General features: G+C 40.6%; 1 protein-coding gene across 1 annotated transcript in view; it reads left to right on the top strand.

Moving 5' to 3' along the window:
- Positions 1 to 12,059, top strand: part of DNAH5 (dynein axonemal heavy chain 5) — a 265,941-nt gene extending 253,882 nt beyond the window's left edge. Inside the window, exon 79 of the mRNA XM_055422257.2 lies at positions 10,284 to 12,059. Coding sequence (XP_055278232.2) covers positions 10,284 to 10,435 — 152 coding nt within the window. The 3' untranslated portion in view covers positions 10,436 to 12,059. The remainder of the gene's footprint in view (positions 1 to 10,283) is intronic.
- Positions 12,060 to 12,550: the final 491 nt, after the last annotated feature.

Below are 12,550 nucleotides of genomic sequence, written 5' to 3'. Positions count from 1 at the left end.
TGTTTCTGTAAAGAAGGCACACGCAGGGCGTGTCGGGGAGTGAGAGAGTGCTCAGGTGTTCAGGGAAGAGTTTGCTGAGAAGGGAACATTGAACTCATATCCACGGAGCAAAAGCAAGCGTGCTGGGACAAGAGCTCCCAGTGGAGGCGCTGTGTTGGAGGAACAGAAAGACAGTGTGTAACGGAAGGGGCGCCCATGAGCATCAGAAGAGACGTGAGGCTACTCAGCCTCCCTCTTGGCACAGGGTGTCACTCCTTGTGCCCCAGCCGTGTCTGAAAGGATCCATGTGTGTGCCTGGCTTTGGGTAAACACGCTGCTTGTGGCTTCATGATTTAAAAATAAAATAATTTTATTTATTAATTTAATTGTGGCTGTGCTGGGTCTTCATTGCCGCGCGGGCCTTTCTCTAATTGCAGCGAGCTGGGACTACTCCCTAGCTGCGCTGCACAAGCTTCTCATTGAGGTGGCTTCTCTTGTTGCTGAGTTTGGGCTCTAGGGTGTGTGCGTTCAGAAGTTGTGACGCACGGGCTTCATTGCTCCACAGGCATCTGGGATTTTCTTGAATCAGAGGTCAAACCCCTGTCTCCTTCCTTGGCAGGTAGATTCTTTACCACTGAGCCACCAAGGAAGCCCCTCTTCATGTTCATTAATCCTTACTGTGGTGTGAAGTCCCAGGGTGGTGATTATTTTATAGAATTAGTAGTCAAATGCTCTTTCAGCCAAAAGTAATACTTTAGAAATTTTGTTGCATCTAGTCAACACTGTTGCAGAAATATTTCCCTTATAAAGTGAAAGAAAAATCTTTCTCACATTCAGTTAGGTGTTAGTTTTTTATTTCTTGTGACTAATGTGTAAAAATCCTTCGCCATGTGACACTGAACATCTCAGCATGGTAGTAATAAAGCAATAATTTTATAATACAGGTAGTCCTTTATGACTTAAGAACACATTTTTGTGGAAGAACTGTACTCACCCTGCTGGGCATTAGTCAGCGGTGACGCTCATTAGCTGCAGGTAAGAGAGGAAATAAAAATAAGCAGCAGAAAAGGTGACTGTGAATTCCAAAGTGCTAATAAAAAAGTAAAGAAAACTGTAGTTCTTTATTGTTTTTCTTTTTTGCTTTTAATAGAAGTTGGTGGAAACTTGCTGCCAAATAGCTTTGTGGTTGGAGAGGTGTTTTGTTAGTGAGAGGAAATTAACATTCCATTGTTCCTTTCAGCTGTTCAGTCAGTTCAGTCCATCACTCATGTACCATACTTTGTGACCCCATGGACTGTAGCACACCAGGATTCCCTGTCCGTCACCAGCTCCAGGAACTTGGGCAAACTCATGTCCATCGAGTCAGTGATGCCATCCAACCATCTCATCCTCTGTCGTCCCCTTCTCCTCCTACTCAATCTTTCCAAGCAACAAGGTCTTTTGTAATGTGTTCTTTGCATCATGTGGCCAAAGGATTGGAGTTTCAGCTTCTGCATCAGTCCTTCCAATGAATATTCAGGACTGATTGCCTTCAGGATTGACTGGTCTGATCTCCTTGCAGACCAAGGGACTCTCAATAGTCTTCTCCAACACCACAGTACAAAAGCATCAATTCTTTGGCCCTCAGCTTTCTTTATAGTCCAACTCTCACATCCATACATGACTACTGGAAAAACCATAGCTTTGACTAGGCGGACCTCTGTTGGCAAAGTAATGTCTCTGCTTTTTAATATACTATCAAAGTTGGTCATAACTTTCCTTCCAAGGAGTAAGCATCTTTTAATTTCATGGCTGCAATCACCATCTGCAGTGATTTTCGAGCCCCCAAAATAAAGTCTGACACTGTTTCCACTGTTTTTCCATCTATTTGCCATGAAGTGATGAGACCAGATGCCATGATCTGAGTTTTCTGAATGTTGAGTTTTAAGCCAACTTTTTTACTCTCTTTTACTTTCATCAAGAGGCTCTTTAATTCCTCTTAACTTTCTGCCATAAGGGTGGTGTCATCTGCATATCTGAGGTTATTGATATTTCTCCCAGCAATCTTGATTCCAGCTTGTGCTTCTTCCAGCCCAGCGTTTCTCATGATGTACTCTGCACACAAATTGAATGAGCAGGGTGACAATATAAAGCCTTGACGTACTGCTTTCCCAATTTGGAACCAGTCTGTTGTTCCATGTCCAGTTCTTAACCCGCATACAGATTTCTCAGGAGGCAGGTCAGGTGGTCTGGTATTCCCATCTCTTTCAGAATTTTTCAGTTTGTTGTGATCTACACAGTCAAAGGTTTTAGAGTATTCAATAAAGCAGAAGTAGATGTGTTTCTGGAACTCTCGTGCTTTTTCTGTGATCCAGTGGATGTTGGCAATTTGATCTCTGGTTCCTCTACCTTTTATAAATCCAGCTTGAACATCTGGAAGTTCACCGTTCATGTACTGTTGAAGCATGGCTTGGAGAATTTTGAGCATTACTCTGTTAGCGTGTCAGATGAATGCAATTGTGTGGTAGTTTGAACATTTTTTGGCATTGCCTTTCTTTGGGATTGGAACAAAAACTGACCTTTTCCAGTTCTTTGGCCACTGCTGAGTTTTCCAAATTTTCTGGCATATTGATTGCAGCACTTTCATAGCATTATCTTTTAGGATTTGAAATAGCTCAACTGGAATTCCATCACCTCCACTAGCTTTATTCGTAGTGATGCTTCCTAAGGTCCACTTGACTTCACATTCCAGAATGTCTGGCTCTAGGTGAGTAATCACACCATTGTGGTTATCTGGGTCATGAAGATCTTTTTTGTATAGTTCGTATATTTTTGCCACCTCTTCTTAATATCTTCTGCTTCTGTTAGATCCATACTATTTCTGTCCTTTATTGTGCCCATCTTTGCATGAAATGTTCCCTTGGTATCTCTAATTTTCTTGAAAAAAATCTCTGTTCTTTCCCATTCTATTGTTTTCCTCTATTTCTTTGCTTTGATCACTGAGGAAGGCTTTCTCATCTCTCCTTGCTGTTCTTTGGAACTTTTCACTCAATGGGTATATCTTTCCTTTTTTCCTTTGCCTTTCACGTCTCTTCTTTTCTCAGCTATTTGTAAAGCACCCTCAGACAACCATTTTGCCTTTTTACCTTTCTTTTTCTTTGGGATGGTCTTGATCACTGGTCTTGTACAATGTCATGAACCTCCGTCCATAGGTTTGTGATATACTGTAGATTCATACTGTAGGTTCATGGCATCCATAGGTTCTTTTCATGCTGTAATTTTAATTCAATTTTGATGAATAAATAGGGCCCTAATTGAGATAAAGAGGTATTGTTACTGACTAGAGGACACTCCAAAGATGTAGCATTTTAAAATTAAAACTCTTATAATGAATTGTTTTTTTATGTTAATATGAAAGGCAATTTCAGTTTAAATAATTCACCATTGGATTTTACCGATAGAACTAGTTTGTTTTTAAAAGGAAGTCTTTGCTGTTTGTTGTTTAGTCACTAAGCTGTATACAACTCTTCTGTGACCCCATGGACTGTAGCCCTCCAGGCTCCTCTGTCCATGGAATTCTCCAGGCGAGAATACCAGAGTGGGTTGCCATGCCGTTCTTCAAGGGATCTTCCTGACCCAGGGATTGAACCCGCGTCTCCTGCATTGGCGGGAAGATTCTTTACTGCTGAGCCACCAGGGAAGCCCAGATATTTATTTAAACTCTAAAAATTGAGTGATATATCCCCAAACATTTATGTTTCTTGTCATGGGAGAGTCACCCAAGTAGTGCTAAATACACCAAGAGAGTAAACCCACCGACACATCAAACAGTAGATCCTTTGTTATCAAAGAAAGTTGAAAAGAGGAAGGTTTAGGAAAGATCATGTCAGTTCAGTTGCTCAGTCCCGTCTGACTCTTTGTGACCCCATGGACTGCAGCATGCCAGGCCTCCCTGTCCATCACCAACTCCAAGAGCTTGCATAAACTCATGTCCATTGAGTCAGTGGTGCCATCCAACCATCTCATCCTCTGTTGCCCTCTTCTTCTTTTGCCTTCAGTCCTTCCCAGCAGCAGGGTCTTTTCCAGTGAGTCAGCTCTTTGCATCAGGTGGCCAACATATTGGAGCTTCAGCTTCAGCATCAGTCCTTCCAATGAACACCCAGGACTGATCTCCTTTAGGATGGACTGGTTGGATCTCCTTGCAGTCCAAGGGACTCTCAAGAGTCTTTTCCAACACCATAGTTCCAAAGCATCAATTCTTCAGTAAAGTCTCCTATATATAGAGAGAGTGATGCTCTTAATAACTTTTGTGCTGTACCCCGTGTGATGGGAAAGTGGTGATTATAATGTTTGGGGGAACAAAGTGATACTTGCTAAGTAGGTTGAGAAGCATCTTAGAGTCCCTGTAGCTAATGAGAATATTTCCTGCAGGAGAAAAAGCGTGTGTCATCATGCCTGTGACCCACCCTGATCCAGCACTGTGCATTCGTGGTGCTGGGATGGGGGTAGCCCCATGCAGTGACCCAGAGCTGGAGACCTCCTGATACCTGAGCCCCACAGCGTTTAATCCACTTTCAGTTTGTAACCCTGCAACTCTGTTAGTCTTCTGGAACCTGAGTCTGGGGAATTAGGTTTAGTGGAAAGGTAACTGTGTATATGCACACACGTGTATACATGTGTAGAGGCAGAGAGGAGAAATCTAACACACCTTGGGTGTCTACTGCATTCTAAGCACTGTGCAATGCCGGGCATTCACATGTATTCACTCATTTAGTCTTTATGGCAACTCTATAAGGTGTATCATGGCTGTTTTGCAGATGGGGAAACACTAGGTTAGAGATATTTCATAATTTTCCTGTGATTCCTGGCTTCTAAATCTGTTATCAGAATCACCTTTGCCTGCTGTGGGTTGAATGCATATCTCTGGGAATTCCTGCGGTTGTGTTCTACTCAAGCCTGTGCATGTAGGGATGAGGCTGGACACTAAAGCCTAAATTGGACATGAGGAAAGTGTCCCTTGTATTTTGAAGTCATGAATTAATTTTTCTCAGGTACATAGTGAGGTAGACACAGTAAAAGGCCTCTGTCCTATAGGATCATGAGTTCTCACTCCCTCGGCTCTCCTTGCCCCGTGCTGCGGGCTAAAGGGGGTCACTGCCTCACCCCACAGTGGGGCACATGTCCTCAGGTCAAGGGCAGTGAGCCAGGAGCCTGGATATTTGGGGTGCTCTCCTGGCTTTACCACCATAGCACTCATGTGACTTTGGAGGAATTGCAGCTGCGCCACAAGTAGAAGTTAGGCATCTAGTTATTTCCAGCTCACGTTTACATCTTTCTGCAGAAAAACATGGAGGCACACACATAGAGTACGTCACACAGTTGTTGAGGTTAAGAGCTTAGGCTCCCGGTCCATTCCAGCCAGATTTTCTCATTATCTGCAGCTTTCTAACCTTGGATAAGTAACTCACCTCCTTGGGTTCTTCCACTTTTCTCATCTATTAAAGTGGATTTAATCATGGTACCCATCTCACTGGGTTGCTGAGAGAATAAAACTGACAATGTCCAGCACATAATTAGCATACAGTAGATAATAATAAAAACAATTACTGTTATTATTAATACAGTGACACATGCTCAGTTTCAGTTCAGTCGCTCAGTCGTGTCTGACTCTTTGCGACCCCTTGGACCGCAGCATTCCAAGCTTTCTTGTCCATCACCAGCTCCCGGAGCTTGCTCAGACTCATGATCATCGAGTTGGTGATACCATCACATTCTAGTTGAAGGATTAAAAGAAATATCGCATATAAATGTTCTTTATTTAATAACTCAAATGATTTTAGCAAAACGGAGGTTGAATAAAGCAGTGACATAAGGAATCTCTAGGCAACTTGGTTGTTTTACATATCAGAAGGAATATATGATGTAATGATATACTAACATTTGCATGAAAAATGTAGGCTAGAGAGAGAGGAGTTATACAGTTAGAAAATGAAATTTCCTCAAGGTGTTCTATTGAAACCTTTAGCACCCAAAGCATATAGCTCACCAATTTAGACACCCTCTTCTCTCTGCTTGTCTTTCTGGAGCCCCAAGGTTTTAAACATATTTAGCTGATTTGTTCTACCTACCTAGCATGCTTATTTTTGTCTTCAATTTTTTTGTCTAACCAGGAGTAATAGTTTCAGATGTTTATGTGCTTGTTTATAAAGCGTCTGTCAGCACTTTTACAGTGAAGTTATATTTTTGGTAGTTTCTAGTCCTGCTGCAGAAGGTTGTTACATGCTGTGACTTGGCGTCCCTTCTGAAGCAATTAAAAATAAATAAAATTGGATAAGTACTTCAGAGAATTGCCTTTTTTACCTGCTTATTGAAAAGAACGCCATTTTTTTTTTTCCAACTGTATTTTTCTTCTGGGGTTAAAACACAAACAATCAAATACTTCCCAAGGTGCAATTATTATGTTTGTCATTTATTTCAAATATAAGACTCTAAGGGTTTTTTTCAAGAGTTATAAAATGATTATTAGTGAAATGTGTATCAAGAAGAACAATTAGTTAAGTATCTGTTATATGTTCAGACCCTAGGATTAAAGGGTTTAAATATATCAGTTAGTATAGTTATTATTAATTGCGCTCCTCAAATTAAGTCATTCACTTTATTTAATCAGAAATTTTCATTTTGTTTCGTTGTTCCGTCGCTAAGCCCTGTCCTCTCTTTTTGACCTCATGGACTGTGGCTTGCTGTGCTCCTCTGTCCTTCATTATCTCCCAGAGTTTGCTCAGATTTGTGTCCGTTGGGTCAGTGATGCTATCTAACCATCTCATTCTATGCTGCCCGCTTCTCCTTCTGCCTTCAGTCTTTCCTAGCATCAGGGTCTTTTCTAGTGAGTCAGTTCTTCACGTCAGATGGCCAAAGTATTGGAGCTTCAGCTTCAATATCAATCCTTCCAATGAATATTCAGGGTTGATTTCTTTTAGGACTGACTAGTTTGATCTCCCTGCTGTTCAAGAGACTGTCAAGAGTCTTCTCCAACACCAGAGTTCAAAAGGATCAATTCTTCAGTGCTCAGCCTTCTTTATGATCCAACTCTCATATCTGTACACGACTACTTGCAAAACCACAACTTTGACTAGATGGACCCTTGTCGGCAAAGTGATATCTCTGCTTTTGAATACCCTAAGTTTGTCATAGCTTTCCTTCCAAGAAACAAGTTATCTTTTAACTTCATGGCTGCAGTTACCATCTGCAATGATTTTAGAGCCCAAGAAAAGAAAATCTGTCACTGTTTCAACTTTCCCCCCTTCTGTTTGCCATGAAGTGATGGGACCGGATGCCATGATCTTAGTTTTTTGAATGTTGAGTTTCCAGCCAGCTTTCACATTCTCCTCTTTTAGATCCTCTTCACTTTCTGCCATTGGAGTGGTATCATCTGCATATCTGAGGTTGTTGATATTTCTCTCTGCAATCTTGATTGTATCTTGTAATTCATCTAGTCTGACCTTTCACATGATGTACTCTGCATATAGGTTAAATAAGCAGGGTGACAATATACAGCCTTGATGTACTGCTTTGCCAGTTTTGAACCAGTCCATTGTTCCATCCGGTTCTAATTGTTGCCTTTTGTCCTGCATACAGGTTTCTCAGGAGGCAGCTAAGGTGGTCTGGTATTCCCGTCTCTTGAAGAATTTTCCAGTTTTGTTGTGATCCGTACAGTCAAAGACTATAGCATAGTCAATGAAGCAGAAGTTAGATGTTTTTCTGGAATTCTCTTGCTTTCTTTGTGATCCAGCATATGTTGGCAATTTGATCTCTGGTTCATCTGCCTTTTCTAAATCCAGCTTGTACATCTGAAAGTTCTTGGTTCACATACTGCTGAAGCGTAGCTTGAAGGATTTTTAGCATAACCATACTAGCATGTGAAATGAGTGCAATTGTGTGATAGTTTGAACATTCTTTGACTTTGCCCTTCTTTGGGATTGGAATGAAAACTGACTTTTTCCAGTCCTGTGGCCACTGCTGAGTTTTCCAAATTTGCTGACATATTGAGCAGCACTTGAATAGCATTATCTTTTAGGGTTTGAAATAGCTCAGCTAGAATTTTCATGTTTGCCTTATTATTATTACTTATGATATTCTCATGGTGATTAAAAAATAGTAACTAGACTTAAAAATTAGGCATTACATTAACTTAGATGGTTTCTAATAATTAATTTCATGGAATTAAGCAAATGTTTCATTTTAGAGTACTGTCAAATATCTGTGACTTTGCTTTAGAACAGAACTTTTCTCAGCCTTGGTTTTAGTGACACTTTTGGCACAGATAAGTCTTGTTGTGAGGGACTGTCCTGTGCATTCCAGGATGTTAGCAGTGTCCCTGGCCCCTACCCACCAGTTGCCAGTAGCACCTTCCCAGTTGTGATAACCAAATATGTCTCTAGATTTAGTACCCTGGTTAAAAAAAAAAAAAATCACACCTGATTAAGAATTGTGGCTTTAAACTACTTTTATTGAAACTTTTGTAAAGTGTTATCTTATACAAATGTTTAATTTCTTCCAATAAAATGAATTGAATTTATATTGGAGAGACTTCCAGGTGGCTTCCCATTGGCAGTTGGAGTCACAGGAGACATGGATTCTATCCCTTGGTTGGGATGATCCCCTGGAGAAGTAAATGACAATGCACTCCAGTATTATTGCCTGAAAAATCCCATGGACAGAGGAATCCAGTTGGCTCCAGTCCATGGAGTAGCAAAGAGTTGGATAATACTGAACACACACACACACAGCACAGCAGGTTGAAGGTTTTATTGGGTCCAAAAATGAGACTTTAACTGCTGGTGCTGCCTTATTTTTTGATGTGTTAGGAAAAGCTGAATTATTGAGGAAATTAATTTTTGGGAAATAAGTTCAATATCACTAATATATTAATATTGCATTTTTGAAAGTTCTATATTTATAACACAATTTCTCCAAAGTTATCCTCTTAGTTAAATGTGTTTTCATCTCAGTAGTTATTTTAGGGTCATTTATAACATTGGCCTTCCAGAGAAGTACATGGAGGAATGCAGACATAACTTCTGTCCTGAAATAGTTTATAGTCTGGGAGAGAAAAAGGAATAATATACTGCTTCCAAAGATGGATGTTAGAAGATGTGCAAATAAACTATTATGGGTAGAGTGAATTTAACAGGAAGCTACTGAAGCTTAAACTCCAGGGCTACTCAACACAGAGGCTTTTTCCAAAACTTAATTTGGTATTTGCAAATTATACTCTTTTTCTTAAAAGAAGTCCCTTCTCCAAACTGTGTAAGTTTGAAGTCAGAAAAGATCTGCATCCATCCTCAGTATGGGGATTCCAGGGCTGGAGAGAATGCCTAAGAGAGGACCTGTACAGAATGGATACAGAGATTGTCTCTCATGACAGATGTGATCATGGAGATTCCATGTATTATTCACCTACTCCAGAAAAGTAGATTGACTCTTAGAGAGCTGAACTGTGCCATGGCTCTCTGCTTCCCGCCATTTGTATTTCTCTACACACATGGAGAACTCACAACACCTGGTGGGGTGGGGAACATCCTCTGTCCTGTGATTTGTAAAGTGGTTTGGTAGTAGTTTAGTTGCTATGTTGTGTCCAACTCTGTGCAACCCTATGGACTGCAGCCTGCCAGGCTCCTCTATCCATGGGATTTCCCAGGCAAGAATATTGGAGTGGTAGCCATTTCCTTCTCCAGGGAATCTTCCTGACCCAGGGGTCAAACCCAAGTCTCCTGCACTGCGGGCAGATTCTTTATGGACTTACCTACCAGGGAAGCCCAATGTGGTCTGGACTATGGCAAAAAAATTGAAGAAGGGATTTTGCAGTAATAATAGTGAAGTACCAGTGGTGCTGGGTGTCTGACTAAAAGGGACAGGTACCTTTTGCCAAAGGCAAACATATGGGAAAAACAAAAAAGGTGTGAGGGCACAAGATTTTGGGGGGAGGTACAGGGGGCAGGGTGGAGGTGCAAAGTTGAATTGACAGGTGGAAAGGAAAGAGGGGAAGCAGCGGGTGGTCACGTCGCATGGACTGGGGTTAGTGTCAATGTTGTGGGACACGAGGTGGGTGGGGTAAATGTGAGGCCATCTGGGTATCTTGTCACACCCTCCCTGGGAATGCTTGATAGCGTCTGCTTCACGTCTAGGGATTGCCTGACCTCAGGAGAAATTTCCCGCATTCTGCCAAGCCCATTGTGACCTTCCAGATGCACACATTTGGCTCTGCACTCTGTTGGAGCCCGCATGAATGAGAAATTCACCAAGATTTTTGATGGTTTTTGTTGTAGCTGTGAGAGATCCTCAGTTATACTCTTGTCCCATCTACAAGAAGCCGGTCCGAACAGACTTGAACTACATCGCTGCTGTAGACCTCAGGACGGCCCAGGCCCCCGAACACTGGGTGCTGCGTGGAGTTGCCCTTCTCTGCGATGTCAAGTAATGTGGGGCGTGTCCCTCACCCAGTAAATGCAGGATCCAGAGTATCACAAGCTCTGTACTTCCGTATGGACGTTGTGTACATCAGGTTGATCGTACGGTGTGTGAATTGCATTGGTGTTGCCTGCTCCTTCGCTGAATGCTTGCTTATATTTAGTGTGTTTTACTGTTAATGACCAATCACTGTGTTTTTTGAAAAGCTATTTGGTGATTTAGAAGTAAGATTTATAACTTTCTAATCAAGCTTGGCCCTCAAATCTGGAGTAATACGTTTTCTTCTTTCAACGCCAAAGACTGACTAATGTAAATAGATGGTATTAGTGTTTCGCTGGAAGGGATTATTCTTCTGTTAATGTGGTTCTGGTGACAGCCCAGTTCTCTAAGGAAACATGACAAGTTTGTGCTAAGTCTGTTTCTGTTGCCTTTTGCATTTAGGTCCGGTAAGAGATTTGTTTTCATGACTGAATCTGCCAGTTACACAGATCTAAAAATTGGAAGGAAATAGAATGGTGGGTTAAGAATATGACTAGATAAATAGACAATGCATATAATCCTATAGAATAAACATATGGAATAGTGTTCAACTCCACTGATAATTACTAAAGAGCAATGCTTAACTTACATTTGTTATAATTTTAAAAAATTAAAGCTAAAAGTGAATTGTGGTGTGGTCTTTGTAAAAGTGACACATTCAGACTCCTTGAAGTATAGAAATCAACCCTTCCTTTTTGCAAAATGATTAGATAACTAAGCACAGAAGGAATCATAAAAACATTCATATGCTTTGACCCTTATTTTCTCTCCTAGAAACCTACCAAGGAAACAATTTGAAAGACTGAAAAAATGATATATATATAAAAATGTATTTAATAACATAAAAATAATAAATGCCTCCAAAGGTAGAAAATAAGTCTATGCTTAAGGAAATTAGAGGATATTAGACAACCATGAAAAATAATAGTGAAGATTTCATAATGTAGAAATGGTGAGCACAGGCTGTTAAGTGAAAGATAGAGTTAGCAAAATAAAATGTATTTGGTGTGGACAAAATTAGAAGATAATGTGGAAAAATAAAAACAAGTATGATCGAATGGTAAAGGTTCCAGTTGACTTGAAAAAATGTAATGATTGGAAGAAAAAATAGGAAAAGGATAAAAGTCTTAGTGGGTGAAAAATTCACATGTGATATTTCATTAATGAGGAAAATACTATCTAAGGGGCTTCTTACATGTTTTTACTTTAAATCATGACTATAAATTATACAGTTTCATCTATAACCTGTTTACTTGGGAACGTAGTCAGTGCTAAGGTAGAACTGCAGCCTAGAATTGGTTAACTTCAGAAATGCGTAGCTTCAGGTTTCTGGTGATAAAGGGTTTTATGGGGAGGAAGGATTACAAGGAGACCAGTGTGGGTCCCTCACACTAGGACTTGCTCTGTGACGAGTATCATTTTGTTTTAATTATAATGAGAATTAGACCTGAGTGGTTCATGTGACATCTACCCATTTTGGAAAATACTATTTTCATTTGAGCAGCTTCTTTTGGTCTGAATTAATATATCAGTTGATTTGTGTGAATTGCGGTAAAACCATCATTTTATTTTTGAATAATGAAAATGTAGAAATAATGTAGATTAATAAAATTCTTTAATGAATGTCTGAATTGTAATTGTTATTTATAAGCAAAGGGGTGAGTTCCAATGAGTATCCAGAAATAAGCTTTAAAAACTGGATTTTTTAATCAAATAACTTGAAAATGTATAATACATATAATTTTGTGATATATCCCATTGGTATATATGTATTAGTTTTGGAGACCTGAAGTAGCAAAGAACACCACGAAAACAAGTGGACATTTTTAGGAACTAATTCAGCAGGGAGACTTCCCCGGTGATCCAACGTTTAGCAATCCATCTTGCAATGCAGGGTCCTTGGGTTTGATCCCTGGTTGGGGAACTAAGATCCCACTTGCCTCAAGACCACTAAATCTGGGTGCCTCAACTCCTGAAGCACGAGTTCTCGGGAGCCCGCATGCTGCGGTGACTGAGCCTGCACACCACAACCAGGGGGTCTGTGATGGAAGAACCCGTGTGAGGCAAGGAAGACCCCTCGTGCTGC

This window comes from Moschus berezovskii, chromosome 18 (genome assembly GCF_049115385.1).
Source record: "Moschus berezovskii isolate FMDL1 chromosome 18, NW_MosBer_1.0, whole genome shotgun sequence".
NCBI classification, from domain to species: domain Eukaryota; kingdom Metazoa; phylum Chordata; class Mammalia; order Artiodactyla; family Moschidae; genus Moschus; species Moschus berezovskii.
The sequence above is the reverse complement of the archived record's forward strand: the minus strand, read 5'-3'. Positions and strand labels throughout refer to the sequence as shown.